This window comes from Atheta coriaria, unplaced genomic scaffold, assembly GCF_025399875.1.
Source record: "Atheta coriaria isolate IRGN ID8LTWV9N9 unplaced genomic scaffold, Caltech_Dcor_3.1 hic_scaffold_9_pilon, whole genome shotgun sequence".
NCBI lineage: Eukaryota > Metazoa > Arthropoda > Insecta > Coleoptera > Staphylinidae > Dalotia > Dalotia coriaria.
This window is the reverse complement of record NW_027045451.1, coordinates 11230638-11249503: the sequence shown is the minus strand read 5'-3', so window position 1 is coordinate 11249503 and position 18866 is coordinate 11230638. Positions and strand designations below refer to the sequence as shown.

Below are 18866 nucleotides of genomic sequence, written 5' to 3'. Positions count from 1 at the left end.
TAACGCCCTGATCTAATATGTGGCATGTGACACCGGTGTGCGTTGTTTATGCAAACGAAATTAAAACCACGCCAGCACGAAACTTTCCAGCGAAACTTGTGAGCCGAATAGAAATTAGCATTAAATTATTGATTTTGAGGCATAAACAATTTTAAACGCACGCATCTCAACTAATATTCCACTTATAAATGCAAATATTAGGATGTTTGTTTAGTTGTGACGCTTTCACGCTAAAACCATTCAAGTTATTTTGATAAAATTTTGTGCGAAAATTGTTTAAACCTTGGAGAAGAACTTAGGCTACTTTTTATTGCAAAAATATACCTGGAAGGGTGTTAAATAAGGGATGAAAGTTGTTATGAAGATTTCATCATAATTATAGTGATATAAAATGAATCTAGATGGCGCAACAATGCATTATTTGCTTGTTCTATAAATATTTACGATTTCACTATTAAAATATTTAAAAAATCTATGTTTTTGTTAATGTTAATTATAAAACCAATATTCTCGCAGCGCAACTGAACTCGGCAAACAATAATAATGCAGACGAGAAGATCAAAACCGCCAATGCAAACACGGTGCGTTCGTTTTTGCGCATCGGGTTACATTAGCGCCGGCGAATGTTTGCGCGCACGTCGTCTCGCACAACAATAATTTGCCATTATCACTATTTGCACAAACACAAAGAGACGCGCGAAATCGGAACGCACGCGCGAGATCAGCGCTGTCTTCGTGTGGGTTGTCATGACATCGCCGGCGGCACGACGAACACAGCGAGTAATTGAAACAAAATTTACATTTGTTTTGGCTTCGACAAACTCGCACGTGTTTCGCTTAGGCAAACATATGTCTGATGAGCATCGGCGCTAATTAATGTTCTACTTGTGTATTATATGTTGTATTTGATGTGACTAAGGGACTATGATCCAGAAACTAATAAATAATAATTTTAGTTTGTGCAATAGTGAGATTATTACATACCTAGAGTGGAAAACTATGAATTAAAGTTCATTAGAGGCTAAACATTGTTAGTTTAGTTATGAAAACATGTAATTCATTGTTTTCCACATTTTTTTTTATTTTTTGTAAAAATTGCTGATTTTATTGGAAAAAATAAAAATTTAGTTTTTTTGTGACTTGAGATTGTAAATTACATATCTTGAGTGGAAAATAATGTATTACATACACTATCACAACATTATTGCACTGAAAATGATGTTTTTACCACCGGGATTAAATTAATATGTATTTTGTTATTACCGCTGTTGTCAATTGCCGACATGTTTATTTAGTAGAATGATTGCGGCGACATTTTCTTCGCTCTCTAAACGTTCCATTATTTTCCTCACAGCTTGTCAGCTCAGTGCGCTGATCTGCACCCAGTCCGTTAGTTAACTGTGTCGGCGCTCGCCGGTTGTTTACGGATTCCGCTTGATCTATAGATTTAGGAGCAATCCACTTGTTTCGGACGCGATCCCTCGCAAGCCCCCATTTTGTCTCGTCCAGCTGCTGCCGAAACAATTCGTCGTGTCGCCTGGTAACGAGATACCGGAATTTGTGCACAAGTGTGCGCACAACATTAAAATTCCGCTTGCGACAACAGCGGAAATTCTTGCCGCTCAGCGATTTTCTGCTTACACGGTTTTATTTTAAATTTTCAATATTTAAACGTGAAATAATCAAGTTAGACGCTATGTAACGCATCCGTCAGAAGAGTATTACTATGCGAGCGGTGGCGGCAACACAACACCGCTCAGCTGTTACACTTAATGCGCGTCTTTATGGCGGATGTTAAATATGTATGCGTTAAGTATCTTCGAGTTGTGGCGGCGCGCTCATAATACAAGCGTGTGCCGTTGTCTTTAACTACAGCCATCAACGACATCGCCATCTGTGGAAACATATTACCGTAAACGATCTGTCATTAAACGTAATATTAACAATGCGACCGACCCCTTTTCCGCAACATCTTGAGATCGGCAAGTGATGACACATCGTAATGAATTCCCAACTGGATAAATAATTAACTTCGACAAACAAAATTTTATTGTGCTTGGTTTTTGGTGGATTTCACGTCTTTTGAATAACATTATTGATCGATGAAATGTTTGTTGTCGTTGTCGTTGTGGTGTCAAGTGTCAAGTGCGCTCTAGTGTGCAATTGATTAAACATAACGCTCGGCGATGGAATGCGAGAGCAACAAAGTTGTGATGGTGGAGGCGCCGCGCACCGCTAGCAAATTGGGAAAGGCTGCAATGCAATTGTAACCATAATTCATCTGCTTACGTTCCTCACCAGCTGCTGGTAGTGCAAACAGTAACAGCCAACAGTGAACAGCGGCTCCAGCCGTTACACTTACACTTTACTATTTACTATGGTTCCAACTGTGGCTGGCGATGTGTTCCTGGGTAATAATAGGGAATTACGCATTACGTTGCACCGCTTGGAATTTATCTACCGTAGAATTATTTTTATTTTTAACTTTTAAAGAAAAGTTGTATTTTTTGTATTATTGAGAAACGATAAATTCAAATGCTGGTTTTGACATATCCAATGTTTAGTAAATCCGAGCCGGTTGCAGCTTTTCTCACCTGATATCTAAGCATGAATAAACCACTTTCTTCCGCGGCACATGTGCTTGCCAAGGCACGACGCGCTCAACACTTGAAGATTAATGCAAACACTTCGCGATCCACTTCCTGCCCTCCCCCGGCATATATTTGAATATATATTAAACGTAAACGTTTGTTTTGCGATGCGTACTGCTGAGTCAGCGTATAAACAAAGCAGAGGAATTTATTTCGACACACGGGCGTTTTGAATGAGTTAATAATTTATAAATTTATATCAAGAGAATGAGAATAATGAGGGTAATTAAATATCAAAAATATTTTTATTTATTATGCAAAATTTTAATTTAAAGAAACTGAATAAATAGTATATTAAATATCAAGTGGCTAAAGAGGAGTTTTAGTCACGAGATTGATTAAAAGCGAGCGTAGCGAGTACTTAAGTCACGGGCTGCACCGTCCGTGACTAAAGTACCACTTTTGTGTCTTAAAACCGCGGAAAACAGCGCTTTAAAGGTGAAAATTAAAAAAAATTGATTTTGGAGCATTTTATAATAATTTTTGAATAATTCTTTTAAAATATTACAAAATATTACACGTTGATATATTATAATGCACTGTTTTCCACTCTAAGTACGTAATGAATTATTTCAAGCATCCGACGATAGTTTTTGAAGCTCCATTCGAGTCACATTTGTGTTTATCTACAATTTATATGTGTATCTATGTGTATACAGTGAGCAAGAAAGGGTTGAATGAGAAGTTGAAACTGGCGTTTGAATACACACACCACTTGCGAAAGTGCAATTATGCGGCTTTATTATTTAACATTTACCTAAAGATTAAGGCGCGTTATATGACCCGTTTAACATTCCTCTTAATGTTGTGTTTAATCCGTTTTGTTGGTTATCGCCGCGTCGCTAACGATAACTGACACATAATTAATCAATTTGGACGTGAACGGGGAGGACGACGCCACCCACGCGCCCGCTAACAATATTAGTTTATTAGCTAAATTAATTAAACAATACAAAACAAAGCGAATATCTATCCGCTATAAATATCACTCAAGTATTTAGATGGCAGTTTATTTAGTTAACTTAATGAAGCATAGTTTAATTACTACTAGTTATTGATTAGCTGGGATTTGTTTCTTTCACTGCGTCATTCATTCCGTGTTTCTATTATTTCCGCGCGTCGACGTGCTCGGTGTATGCACATAATAAATTTTCGATTGCGTTCCGAATACCCCGAAAAGCCAATTTTTAATTAACTTTGTGGAATTTATGTTCGACTCGCCATAAATTGCGCGTTCTTTTCACTCGAGTCCGCTACGCGCGCGTTCCGTGTAGTTGGATTATTTTTCTTTTGTTCGTCGTCGGCGGCAGCGGCGGCGGTAGCGTTTTTACGTTTCGGCGCTCAGTGCAAACAACAATTTGCATAAAAAAATAACGCGACGCAGCCCCATCGACGAAATCAACGTAATCCTGATTTATGGAGGCTTACAATTGGGCCATGTATAGATTTTTTTAAATTCTTTCATTGCGCCGTTTTTTCCCGCACTTCAAACACCAACTCGTAGAGTTAGATGTAGCTAGTTAATTTATTAATGGAAATCTCTACGCTGACAGACAAGAAAAAAAAATTATTCCACCCAGCAAGTTTTAATCTATTAAATAGCAGCATATTACTCGTAATTAAATTCCTCGTTTGAAGTATGAGTATAACTTTAGTCGATTGAAAAGTGCAGAATTTATATTCTGCATCGCCAGCGAAAATGAGAGCAGTATGCGTTTGGAGCGTACATATAATAAAGAGGAAATAAATAAGGAAGAAAAAAAGTACAAATAGAAGATGTTAGGATCCTTTAAATGGATATTAAATTGGTTCGGAATGGCGGGCCGCCGGATCTTGATCTAAATCTAAACGATTTCCTCGATTCGATCCGCTAGTTATACTTCAACGGGCGGACCACGTTAAAAGGATGTCGGTGTATATAGAGTGGAGAAGTGCGCGCCGCCTTCGATGCCGCCACCGCCGCAGCATGCCGAAGTACTCTACATACAGCATTTACTCTGGCACGGCACGAAAGAAAGTTATAAACCGAATGCTTTGCCATGTTCGCCAAAAGCAGATGCTATTAGGCAGGCTTCTCACGAGCTCCATCATCCGACGTGGCTGTATTTGACTTATATAAATTTTAAATTCTGATTTTACCACTGAATAAATATTAATTTATCGAAACTTGCAACAAGTTTCTCTCGCACGATGAAAAATTGTTTTATTTTTAGATAAAATGCTTAAGTTATGATAACGCCAAGTGGAATGTAGAATTTGGAATTGAACCACTGGGAAGCGGCGTAATTAATAAGAGCCTGATATCGGGATAGAGAGATTCGGCTGCAGAAAGATTTTCATTACTACATCGATTTCGCATCTGATGCGCACGCGAAATTCCGGGCGCAATTAGCAAATCCGATTTGATGATGTTTAATGAACACATTGTGTCGTTCCGCCTATTGTAGTAATGCCTAATCGGATTGCGCATCGTAGAGTTTCCATTAATAGTAAAACTCATTAATTCGGAAATTCTTCGTTACATTGTTACGGCCAGAGCTATTCGGCGTTCACATTTAGTAACAATGCGTATTGTTTTGTTTGCCGGAATGGCTTTTATGGTTGTTGTTCAATAATAAAATAGTTAAATCTGTTTTTGTTTGCTGCAAATTGAATCTAGTACCTACTATAAATCAAACTCACATAATCAAACTAGGAAAAACATATGTTTTTGAAACACACGACAAAAAATATTCATTATTAAGTTATTTAAAGGATTAATTCACATGCATAACCTTTTATAACCGTTTTTTTTAGAGTCTTTTACCATTGTACGTAGTTTTTAAATAGCTTTAAAGTTGCAATCAAATTTGTGCATTTTTGCAAATTTCTAAAACACGGCATTGAAAACACCCTGTATCTTGTTATCCATAGGTAAATTCTTTACGAATTACTGCCTTTTACTAATAGGAAAGTCACTCTTTCGAATACTTTAGAATTTCACCCTCTAGCAGCATTAGAATGTCCATAAAATTGCAACAAAATTTGTGCGTTTTTTGCAAATTTCTAAAACATGTTTTCGAAAACATTCTGTATCTTCCGATACATAGGTACAATCTTAACCAATTTTTATATTTTAGTAATAGAAGAGTTATTCTTTTGAATTCCATACATTTACACCTTGCAGCAGGCTTAAAACATATCTAAAATTTTAAACAAACTTGAATGATTTGTGGAAATTTCTAAAAAAAGGGCAACGTAAAAATCTTATTTTCTTTCTTGAAATGGCTTTTAATGTTGTTGTTCAATAATAAAATAAGTAAATCTCCTTTCCATCCTAAATTGAATATAGACCGGATTTTTGTTTCGAGTCTTTTCTTCCATTTGTGAAATTTGCAAGCAAAAAGTCCTAAAATGAAGCATGTGGTTTTGAAATATTTACGATTCTATGTAAATTTTATGTAAATTCGCCCTAATTCTTTGCCTTTTTTCACTTTATCAACATTTTGCTGAAATCTATATTTATCTATCTCAATATTTCTTGGTATATATCATCGGCCGGTTGTGTTACGTGCAGGGTGCAGTTTTCCTCTCAAAAATCGCGCCGTCTTGCCGGCAGTTTTCCGCCTGGAGGTTTTGGAAAATGCGAGTACGAGTGCATCATCTTTTTGCCGGCGCTGGCTGGCTCGTTGCGCGTTTCTGCCCAGGGAGCATTCTATCATGCGGGAAGAAGGCTAGTGTCCGGCCCAAATTACCATCATACATCAACTAAACGTCCGCTGCACTCGCGCCGATGCCCGCCCCGTGAAAATACTCGGCGCCCAGTGTATTTTCCTAATGTATATTTCACGTTCGTCGTTTAGGAAAACACTGAATTTTAAAATCGTTTAGAAGCACCGCAGCGCAAAACTCACACAGGCACGCGTGTCCAAAATGGATTTTGGAAGTGCTTTGGCCGAGTTTTCCGGGCGGGGTACTTTGGAAATGTTGTTGATGGATCGGGAGCTGATTATCGGTTGGCTGATTTGTCTGCGGCGCGTAATTAGAGGTTCGGAACTAAACATGCATTAAATTTTGCTTTTGCAGATGGAAGCGATGCGGTCACGGCGACATTCGATCTGTTCGACTCGTCCAGCGGGCCGGACCTCACCCTCTCACCGCAGACATTCACTAATTCCGCGGAAGCTTTCATCAACGATAACTCCAACAGTCTGGGTGTGCCCACCGACAATGATCCAGGTTTGTAACAAATCAATCTCTGCACTCGAACATATTAATTTGTTACGTGACAGAACAATAATAACGCAATAAAATAAAAAATCATCTGTGAAATAAATGTGCGTTGTGCGTCTCGTACGGCGGCGCACGGCGGTGGTTGGGGAGCGGGGCGTGCGGACGAGACACGAAATATTGATTTACGGCTGGCTGTCGAAGCGCCCCCGACGCACCGCCGACGCTTCTTCGTTGCGAGAGAGCGGCGGGAATTATATTCTTCACTGTTGCTCCCCGCATACACACACACACTTCGAATTATTTCTTGTGTTCGATGAGGGAAAATATTTACTCTACTCATTACTTTATATCATTTTTTGCGCGTGGAGCACAACAAAAGCGACGCGAAAACCGCTCGATTCCAAGAAATTCCACACAAAAAATAAACCAAGACCTTTCTAGTATCGACCGTAAATCAGAGTTTAAAACATTGCGCATTTTTGCGTCCGGAAAATTTCGGGACCTCCAAGAATTTTAATCATTTATCTTAGCGAAAAAGAAAAGTTTAATTACGCAGATATTTTCGCAGTGGCTGTTGTTTGGGTTGCGGCACTCTGGTGCACTGAAAGTAGGTTATGATATCGCTGTCGATGATAATCTATGGAACAAAAATTGAGTTATGAGTCTTCTGTTGACAATCCCCCGCGGAAATAAGTTGTTTGTGCGCCAACGCGAGCAATCAATTACTTGCGCGCTCGACTTGCATCTAAATCATTCGGAATATTGTTTTTCGACATACAAGATGGCTGACACACACGAACCGACCGATATTTGATGTGTCTAAATACGTTTGAATTATGCACGTCTTCATTTCAAGAGTGTTTATTTGTGGCGCTGCTGGTTGCGAGTTACAAGTTGCTGTACGCTTGTAATGTTCGCTACGAATGAAATCGCTACAATATTTTACACGAGTTTACCAACCGGAAACGAACACTTCAATTCCGAGGCAACTGCGGCAACTGCTATTAACGCTCGTAAAAGGGTTCGTAGAGTTTCTATTTCGAATGCCCACGCTCGCGGGAAACTGATACGTTTTTAAGTGCTGTCGCTGCCATTTGTAACTCGCCGCGACATGACTGATGGCCGGCCCCGCTCAACTTTGTGCGTTATAATTTACATGCATCACAAAGAAAATCATCCCGAGCTGTTTGCTCATTCCCGTATTTTCTAACGAGCAATGTGTATCATTAAAAAGTTAAGAGCAGTAAAGTAAATATTATGCCAGAATAAAATACTAATCTTTATTCACACTTGCTACATGTTACTGTCAATGATAAATGTGGCTTTGACCTAACCTAACTTTTATATTTCTTAATGCTTATTAGGTATCACACGTTAAATATGAGACTATATTAAAAATTTCAATTTTCTAAAAGACTAAAAACGAAATTCAGGAGACTTCTGTATTTTTTGATTTTTTTACATATGTATAAATATTTAAAAAAAACATTCAATAATGTGAAAACATACACTTAAAATTGACGAAAATGTTTCAGCAGTCTGTGATCCGGATCAGAAAATGTTCTGAAATGGTGCAGAAGTTCAAAAAAATCATGCGAAGATCTGTCGAAAAATATCAACCTCCTCGAACATTCTGGGTTCCTAATAATACGAATCAATTTTCACCTTATTTCGCCCCGAAATCTGCTTAAATTTTGAGCAAAATACTACTAAAATTAACTTGTGGTATTAGGAACCCATAATGTGAGAGGAGGCTGAAATATTTCGGCAGATCTTCGCATGATTTTATTGAACTTCGCGGCAATTTTCAGAGCATGTTTGTCCGCATAATAACACAAATTGAAATAATTGACCAAAGTTTCAAAGCATTTTCAGTGCTTTTCTAACATTCTTCGAAAGTAGTAATACATATAAAATAAAAGGGCAACTATTTGGTAAGATAATTTTGTAAACAGCATTCCGATTGAGCCTTTACTTTGCGAGTTACAGGGTGTTTTACATCACATGTTTTGAAAATTCTTCTGCAAATTTTAGGCATTTTTAGGGATGTTCTTGGCTTTATAGAAGGCTAACATATATATCATATTAAAGTACGGCTTTCTTGCTAAAAATTGTTGGAAACAGAATTTTAATTGAGCCCTTAGTTTGCGAGTTACTGGGTGTTTAACATCGCATGTTATAAAATTTAAAAAAATGCTAACTAAAATTGCATTTTTAGGGCTGTTCCGGGCTTTCTAGAAAATTGATACATATATTATACTAAAGGGTAACTCTTTTACTATATGATGCTAAAAGCAACATTGGAATTGAGCCCTTAATTTGCGAGTTACCGAGTGTTTTACATCAAGTGCTTTCAAAATTTTTTAAAATGCCAAGTTTAGTGGCATTTTAAGGGCTGTTCTGGACTTTCTAGAAGGTTCACTCATATACTATATTAAAGGGCAACTCTTTTGCTATGTGATGCAAAGAATAACATAGTAATTGAACCCTTAATTTGCGAGTTACAGGTTTTTTTTACATCAAATGCTTTCAAAATTCTTTAAAATGCAAAGTTAAGTGGCTTTTAAGGGCAGTTCTGGAATTTGTAGAAGGTTGATACATAGATTATATTAAAGGACAGCTCTTTTACTATATGATGCAAAAAAACAACGTTGCAGTTGAGCCCATAGTTTGCAAGTAACAGGGTGTTTTACATTAAATGTTTTTAAAATTCTTTAAATGCACAATTTAGTGGCATTTTTAGGGTTGTTCTGGGCTTTTAAAGGGTTGACACATACATCATATTAAAGGGAAATTTTTTTACTATATGATGCTAAAAACGGTATTACAATTGAGCCCTTAGTTTGCGAGTTATAGAATATTTAACATAGCATGTTTTGAAAATTCTTTTGAAATGCTAAATTTAGCAGCATTTTATGGCTTTTTTAGAATATTTAGAAGGTTGACACATATATCGTATTAATGGGAAACTCTTTTACTATAATATGCTGAAAACACCACTAAAATTAAGCCCTTCATTTACGAGTTTCATTTACGTACTACATGTTAAGCATGAGGTTTTTTTCAACGATCTAAAAAGCACAACGCTGATTTACAAATGAAGGAAACTGTTGCACTTTTTGAAAGAAAATGTTTAACATTTATATAAACATTCGAAAGCTGGCAATAATATGTTTACATAAAATAAAAATCGACGAAAATGTTTCCGCCTACTCGAAGAATCAGTGATCCGGATCAGCAAAATGTTCTGAAATGGTGCAGAAATTTATCAAAACATTTTAACCTCTTCGCGCATTCTGGTTTCCTAATAATACGAATCAATTTTCACTTTATTTCGCCACGAAATCTGCTTAAATTTTGAGCAAAATGTAACTAAACTCGACTTGTGGTATGAGGATCCCAGAATGTTCGAGGAGGCTGAAATTTTTCGACAGATCTTCGCACGATTTTGTGAATTTCGTGGCAATTTTAAAATATTGCAGAGCATTTTTGTCCGCATAATAACAAAAATTGAAGAAATTGACCAAAGTTTAGTAGCATTTTTATTGCTTTTCTAACATGCATAGATAGTTGTAATGCATATAAAATGAAAGGGCAACTCTTTGGTAATATAATTTAGCAAACAACATTCCGATCGAGCCCTTACTTTTTGAGTTACAGGGTGTTAAACATCGCATGTTTTGAAAATTTTTCTGCAAACTTTAGAGGCATTTTTAGGGCTGTTCTCGGTATTGTAGCGGACTGACATATATATCATATGAAAGTGCAACTCTTTTACTATAAAATGCTGCAAACAGAATTATAATTGATCTCTTAGTTTGCGAGTTACAGGATGTTTTACATCACTTGTCATGAAAATTTTTTAAAATGCAAACTTAAGTCCCATTCTTAGGGCTGTTCTGGGCTTTCTAGAGAATTGATACATATATTGTATTAAAAAGCAACTCTTTTACTATATGATGCTAAAAACAACGTTGCAATTGAGCCCTTAGTTTGCGAGTTATTGGGTGTTTTACATCAAATGTTTTCAAAATTTTTTTAAATGCAAAGTTAAGTGGCATTTTTAGGGTTGTTCTGGGCTTTTGAGGTAGTTGACACATACATCATATTAAAACTCTTTTACTATAAGATGGTAAAAACGACATTACAATTGAGCCCTTAATTTGCATGTTATACAGTGTTTAACATTGCATGTTTTGAAAATTCTGTAAAAATGCTAACTTAAGTCGCATTTTTAGGGCTGTTCTGGGCTTTCCAGAGGGTTGAGACATATATTATATTAAAGAGCAACTTGTTTACTATTTGATGCTAAAAGTATAATTGCAATTGAGCCCTTAGTTTGCGAGTTACAGGGTGTTTTACATTGCATGTTTTGAAAATTCTTTTACCAACTTTAGAGGCATTTTAGATCTGTTCTCGGCCTTGTAGAGGGCTGACATATATATCATATTAAAGCCCAACACTTTTACTATAAAATTCTAAAAACCAAATTACAATTTAGCCCTTAGTTTGCGAGGTGAAGGGTGTTTTACATCGAATGTTTTCAAAATTCTTTAAAATGCAAAGTTTAGGGGCATTTTTAGGGTTGTTCTGGGCGTTTTAGAGGGTTGACACATACATCATATTAAAGGGCAACTCTTTTACTACAAAATGCTAAAAGAGGCATTACAATTAAACCCTTACTTTGCGAGTTACAGGGTGTTAAATATCACATGTTATAAAAATTATTTAAATTTGCTAAATTTAGTAGTATTTTTAAGGCTGTTTTGAAATATTTAGAAGGTAGACACGAATATCATATTAACAATTGAGCCCTTAGTTTACGAGTTACAGGATGTTTAACATTATGTGTTTTTAAAATTCTATTTAAATATAAATTTGAGGGGCCTTTTTAAAGCTATTCCAAGGGTAAACACATACATCATGTTAAATGGCCACTCATTTACTATATGATTATGAAAACGACATCAAAATTGAGCTCCTAGTTTTTGAAATTATCAATAAATACAAAATTGAATAAGATGTGATGCCCTTATGTAGTATAAAGAGCTTAAATGTCCACAGTAAAAAATAAAATCTCTGTTGTAGAAAGTATTAAGATTAGACCATTGGTTTAAAAGATACAGGGTGTTTACTAGCGCAAGTTATTGAAATTCTTAACAAATGCCACCATTGAGTGGCATTTTATGGTTTTTATATTCCTTATATTCATTCTATCTATACTTGGCATAAAAAGGAAACTCTTTTGCCATAAAAAAATGAAGATTGCATTCAAATTGAGTGCTTGGCTTATAAGTATTGGTGTATTTTTTACAGCATATTTTAGAAACTTTCTAAAAAAGTTTAGAAGTATTTGTATTGTTATTTTAAGCTCTTTAGCATCGCAAAATAAAAAAAAAGTAATATTTAATAGTATCATACAGGGTGTTAAGTCACCATATATGTGCATATTAAAAAAGCAAAGTAAAGTTGTTAATTAGTGCTGTTATGTAGCTTTTAGATAGTTCATAGTATCAAACATAGAAGATCACGTCAAGATTAAGTCTGTGCTGATACAGTAACCTGTATATTGCAAAGTACAAACAATACCACAAATACCTTCATAGTCTCCGTCCGCAAATTAAACGATAACACTACTCCAATATCCAAACAAGCATCGTCTGAATCAGTTTTATTACAACTTGAACACATTACACAATTGATACAAAATCCTTGGTTAAATATGTATCTGTAAGCCTATCGATTACAAAAGCCTCTCCATTATTAATTGCAGTCTCCTCCACCGACGATGGCAAAAAGGTGCAGACCGAAGTAGTCAAATTAGCGGTGAAGCGAGCCAGACCCAAAGCAACGTCGCCCAATCGACAAGGCCCCCAGCAATGCCAAGTACAACATCTCCAAAACCAACTTTTCAACCCTTAGACAAATTTACCTATTATTTCATTGCAGGTATGTGCGAAAATATTCGGAAATGCTTCCGCGCTAGCGAAGCACAAACTGACCCACAGCGATGAACGCAAGTACGTATGCACAATGTGCGGGAAAGCATTTAAGCGCCAGGACCATCTGTAAGTACTACATTCACGTGGTTTGTGGTTTTTCCTGAATTTGAAACGTTGCCCGCAGCAATGGTCACATGCTGACGCATCGCAACAAAAAGCCCTACGAATGCAAGGCGGAAGGATGCGGTAAGTCGTATTGCGATGCGCGATCATTGCGAAGGCACACGGAGAACCATCATAGCACGTCGACCACCTCGGCGAATGCACCTTCGACCACCATGTCTCCTGCGCAGGGTGCTGCCTCCGGTGATGCTGCTTCTCCGCATGGATCGAGTTGCATTCAGTATGCGCCTCCACCAACGAATAATTCTTCAAATGGGAAAAGCCAACTGCAACAATTGCTCGCGACTGAACCATCAAAGGTAATGATAGGGAAAATAAAATTTTTAAAAGATATTTTAGGATAAATTCTGGTAATTTAGGAAAATCGGTTATTTTTGGTTGTTTTGTTAAAAATATTTTAATTTTTACGTAAAAAAATTGAAAAAAAAATTTATAGGGGGATTTTTCTGTTCATTTAGAAGCGGATTTATTCAATATTTTGGAATATAATGCATAAGTCTGCTTTTCAAAAAGCTGAATTAATTCAAAATATTAAAGTGCACTGCAATGGTAAATAAACTGCATCAAAGAGTAATTAATTGCACTTGTTGTGGCTTTGAAAAAATTTAATATTTTTGGGAATACAGAGCAAAAATTCATTTTTTAAGTATCACTAGTTAATTAAAAATAGTAGGGTTTTGTGTTGTTTGTTATTGTGGAATTCAATTTTTACGATCGGAGTTTTAAATGATACAAATTAATATGCAGCGTTTAAAAAGGATTGTGAAATTGATTAAATTATCAATAAACGCTGATCCATTCGGTAGTCGGAAATACGAAACAACGTAGCAGGACAACGCTGTTATTCATTTGGCGTCGGGCATAATAAATAATAACGTAAATGAATATGACCGGATTTATCCATATTCAAACGACGCGTCGCGTTGAGCGGAATGCGAAGTTCGCAAATAGAGCTCGGCAAATACATTCGATTTGGGCGCGCGCGAATATTTTTCGAAACAAATCTCGTTAGTGGTTGATTTATGTTTGCCTCGAACGTTATTTTGCCGCGTCCGCGCGCACGAATCATAATTTGCACGCCTCCACCCCACTGACAATCGTGTACATTTATTCTCATTGTGTGCTTCGTTTGCATAGAGCGGCAGCCACGGCAATAATGACGGATTAACAAAACAGCAATTAGATCTGATTCATCAAATCATGGAGCAGACGCAAAGGCAGTCGGCGACCGCTCTAAAATCAACAGCAAAGCAGCCAACAAAGCCCGTTAGCAAAACGGCAATTAAGGTCCAGCGCATTTGGTCGGTAAGTACCATCTCTCCTACAAATGGCGCTTTAATGTGTGTGCTTTTTGCTTTCCTTCATTCCCGCCGACAACGCCGAAACAACATAGATAACTAGATCGCCTTTTGTAAATAACAACTTTCATCAATATTTAATTAAAACTGCACGGTCAGGAGATTAATTGCTACGACCACTGAGTACACAACGTGCACGCATATTTATTTGGCATTAATAAATTGATAGTGATCAGCACCAACGTTTATTTCTAGTCGCAGCAAAGTGCAACTTTCAAAGCAAACATTGCAACCACCAATCAGGCGAACAAAGCGTCCAGCACCACGTCCGCTACGACCACTTCGAGCGCGACGTCGACGAGTGCCTCCTCGACCATCGCGTCCCAAGCAAATAGCAAACCCGAACCCAAACCAGTCGAATGCAATTTGTGCCATAGAAAATTCAAAAACATACCGGCCCTCAACGGCCACATGCGATTGCATGGCGGGTACTTCAAGAAGGTTCGTCGAGCGTACCATCCTTTGTTTTGCCTTGATTAAATTATCTTTCAATTTGCGCAGGACGCCGATAACAAGAAGAGCGAGAAAAAAGACACGTCGGGACCACCTTTGCAAACGGCCAGCGTGAGCGTACGCGCTCTCATCGAAGAGAAAATTATTAACAAACGCATAACAAACACCCCCACTGCCGCCGCCGCTGCTGCCGCTGCTGCTGCAACTGCTACGGCAAATAACATTGCAGCCACAGCCGCCGGACAACAGCAGCAGCAGGGTGACGATGCAATGCGCAGTAATACGGCCCCGCCTTTGTTTCCCTTAACTGTGCATTCCACGCCGACGAGCACGAGCGATGCGATCCCGAAAATCACATCGTTTGTCGTCCCAGCACCGCCGCAGCAACTCGGTGGTGAAAAATCACGCCGACACTCTGACGCCGATGCGTTTACCATGCCGCGTGCGCCCTCAACCACCACCACTACCACTACAACAACGCAACAGGAAGCGGAAGCTTTGGCCGATTTGATACTCAAGCATGAAAAGGCCACCGTCAAACGCGCGGTATCAGACCCCGGCCAGCAGCCGTCACAAACCTCTCCGCAACAGGCCTCCCATAAACAGATAATCCAATTCCAGTCCTCTGATTCTTTCACACTGGCCTATCAACCTGAGGACGGATATCTATCGCCCAGTTTACAGGACGAGGTCTTTACGCAGGTTCCCGACAGTATGTTGCTCCAGGGAGTGGACGCGCAGCAATTGGCATCCATTCAATTCCAAACCGATTCGCTGCTGCAAGATCAAAGCGATCAGCAATTGCTAGACGATTACACAAATCTGCAGGACACTGTCATCCAATCGCCTTCGTATCAGTCCAGTCATTCGGTGAATCAGGAACTGCAGGCAGTGTTGGACTCGCCGCTACCGGAGAGTCTCGCTGAGTTTAGTACTTATCATTCAAGCGGGAACCTCGACATGCCGTCGCCCGGTTATCACACCCAGTCCCCGGTTCAATATTCCTCGCAGTCACCGCACGTAACACTCGCGACGCGCTCGCCATTGCAATCGCCGCTGATTAGACACGACTCGCCGGGCTTCGCATATCCGACGCCGCCCGCAAGTCACGAAGGACTTTCGCCATGCTTTGGACAGAACTCAATGCTGCCATTGGTGTCACCCAAGCAGAACGACTTTGGGCAAGTGGTTTCACATGATATGGATGACCCGCAGCAACCATCATCACCGTTGACAGCTGCGTTTTTCACATCGAATCTTTCAAGCGCTGCGGCTGTTGAAGAAGCATTGGAAGAGGTCCTTCCAGGAGAGAATATATCCGCGGATGAGTTGTATCCATCTTTGACTAACTCCCCACCACCTTCCACACATTCTCCACTTCCAGTTGGATTGACTCCTATTCAATCACCAGCTCCCAATAGCAATACCACATCTTCATCCACATCAACTCATACTACTTTTACTCAGAATACTGTTACTTTCCCGATGTCAACTCATTTCACTCTACAATCACAAATGTTACCAAATTCGGATGACCCGCTTCTATCCAGCAGTCCCAAGGACTTTGTACCACGTAAAAAGTTTGAATTTAATGGACTCCCATTGAAAGTCATCAGTAGCAATGGGCTCTTAGACCTGAATAATACAAACCTCACTGGGATTTTAGTAGAGAGCAATGGAGAAATCAAATTTATCCAAACAGGAGGTGGTAACTTCCAAGCAAAAAATATTCTGGTTGCAGGTGCTCCACTTTTGAGCACCACAACCACACTTAATCAAAAAGAACTTGGTGAAGCAAAACCAATGGGTATGAAACCCACCTTGGTTCAGAAACTATCCAAAGTCAAAACGATGGCTGTGAAGTCCAAGGAGATCAAAATGGAAGACATCTCACATGATGTTTTCCTCAGTCCCACGACGTGAGTGTTAAATAAGGAATTAATTTAAACACGTTGACCATAATTTCATGTGTTTGGGGTTCCAGCATGACATCTAATCCAGTCCGGTTGTCGCGGAAACGACCGCGAACTGATCCCCTTCAACTGCCCGTGTTGCACCAGTCTCGTCTCAGAGCGACAAGGAGCAAACCACAGGGTGCGGCAGCTTACACTCCGCAGCCAATTTTAAATCCAAGCAGACCCGGTTCCGGGTTGTACATATATTTAAAACAAAAGACACATGGTATGTTTCACCTATAACCTCAAAGTATGGTTTTAAAGTTTTGATTGTTTAACATTTTAGATCATGAAGAAGTGGCAAGTACGTGGTGCAACGAATCCGTACCTGAATCAGATTCCACACCGCACATCAACGTAGGCCCCAAGTTCCAGTGCAGCATCCCTGCGGTAATGCCGTCCTACCATCGAGTCACGCAGGACCGATCGCCCGAGGACCTGCTGTGGGACCCTGGCATACTGCAATGCAGCGACAGCGAAGGTACGTATTATCGCATCACGTGCAAAAGAGTGGTACTAAAGCTGGTTCGTGTCACGTTGCAGTCGACATGTACTTGGACTTTGCGTGCTGCGCGGCCGTTCCCGGAGGCGGCCGGAATCAGGAGTACGCCATGCATTTACTACACATGTGCGGCGGCAACATTCACGTGAGTATCAAACTTAACTCGATTAAAGTTTTTGTCCGTTGCGAAGATTTTGCATTGCTTTGATCTTCATCTCCCACAGGAGGCAATGTTGAAGCTGATGCAACCGACTCCGAACCTGCACAACGGACATCCGCTGCTCACGTATCAGTACTCCGAGACGGACAAGTGGACTGTCGAGGAGACGGAACTTTTCCATCAAGCTTTGCTCAAACATGATAAAGATTTTTACTTTATCGCTCAAGAGGTAATTAGGATTTATTATAGGAATATAAGAAGAGATTATTTAATGTGATGGGTTTTAGGTTGGTACAAAATCATTAAAACAATGCGTTCAGTTCTACTATATGTGGAAGAAGGTCTGCACCGACGAATATCGAAAGCACAAAGAGCACCACGAACGCAGCGCGGGGGCGGCGCGTAGTTACGAAAGCGGTGAAGAGAAACCCTACCCGGACGTGAAACTACTCGGGGTAAGCTGGGCTTACAGCCACTAATCCCTCTGACCCCCAGCAGACCAAAAATTGATTATATTATCATCGCAAAAACTTTCCGCAGATCGCCGACGCCGGATCGCCGATGCCACTGCACGAGCACCGGAATTACATATGCGAGTTTCACGATTGTTCAGCCGTAAGTCCCCGCATTGTTTAATCATGTGCAAAGCGAGGTTTTGTCATCCGTGTTCTCTTCGTGGGTTCGCAGAGCTTTAATTCCAGAGCGGCGCTGAACGGCCACATTCGGATACACGGCGGGACGGCGCGCGGCTCGCCGACGCCCCCGACCGAGCCGCTGATGTCGATATCGACGGGCCACGGTGGAGGCGGTGGCGGCGGCGTGCTCGGCCTGCAGCAATTGCTCGGCAAGCGATCGATGCCGTGCCACGCGCCCGACTCCACCGAAGACTATCCGTGTAAGATATGTGGGAAGTAAGTGTACTCCATTCACCAATAGAAAAACCATAGATAAGGTAAATTTGAGAGCCATATCGGTGTTTAGCGCAAGTTACATGCTGCTTACGTGCTAACCTATCATTACGTTGCTGCAATATTGCAAGTGTGCAAATATTTGCGAAACCATCCAAAGAACGGAACGGAGGTATCTTATACTTGTGTTTTAGTCTTTTTCGTTTTTCTTTCCGACAAAAAATCAACTACCTTTTTGTGTTGGATCAATGTTTTAGGCTCACATTCTTCAAACTGGCATGAACAACTTGAGCATAAACCTGAACATAAACAGGATAGAGATGAAAATTTATTAAAAACTACTCCAGTTCTCAACAGATTCTCTGATTTCCTTTATGAATATATCTAAGCTTGCTCTTGAATTTCTGCTTCACATTCTATCCAAATACTAAATTTCAAACCAAAAACTGCACATTCTACATTCTACAGCAAATCTCTCAACTTATAGGCCCTAATCTTCCGCCATTTTATTTTATTTTACCTTGTTAGACCCCCGGATTCAT

The 18866-nt window shown here is 39.4% G+C and overlaps 1 protein-coding gene across 1 annotated transcript in view; it reads left to right on the top strand.

The window, feature by feature from the left end:
- The window catches only part of LOC135798387 (serine-rich adhesin for platelets), a 67700-nt gene that overhangs the window by 43629 nt on the left and 5205 nt on the right, over positions 1-18866 (top strand). The window contains exons 4-17 of the mRNA XM_065311227.1: positions 6717-6869; positions 12637-12749; positions 12813-12931; positions 12990-13287; positions 14126-14293; positions 14542-14787; positions 14848-16718; positions 16784-16980; positions 17041-17235; positions 17298-17401; positions 17481-17645; positions 17704-17871; positions 17957-18031; positions 18104-18327. Coding sequence (XP_065167299.1) covers positions 6717-6869; positions 12637-12749; positions 12813-12931; positions 12990-13287; positions 14126-14293; positions 14542-14787; positions 14848-16718; positions 16784-16980; positions 17041-17235; positions 17298-17401; positions 17481-17645; positions 17704-17871; positions 17957-18031; positions 18104-18327 — 4096 coding nt within the window. The remainder of the gene's footprint in view (positions 1-6716; positions 6870-12636; positions 12750-12812; positions 12932-12989; positions 13288-14125; positions 14294-14541; positions 14788-14847; positions 16719-16783; positions 16981-17040; positions 17236-17297; positions 17402-17480; positions 17646-17703; positions 17872-17956; positions 18032-18103; positions 18328-18866) is intronic.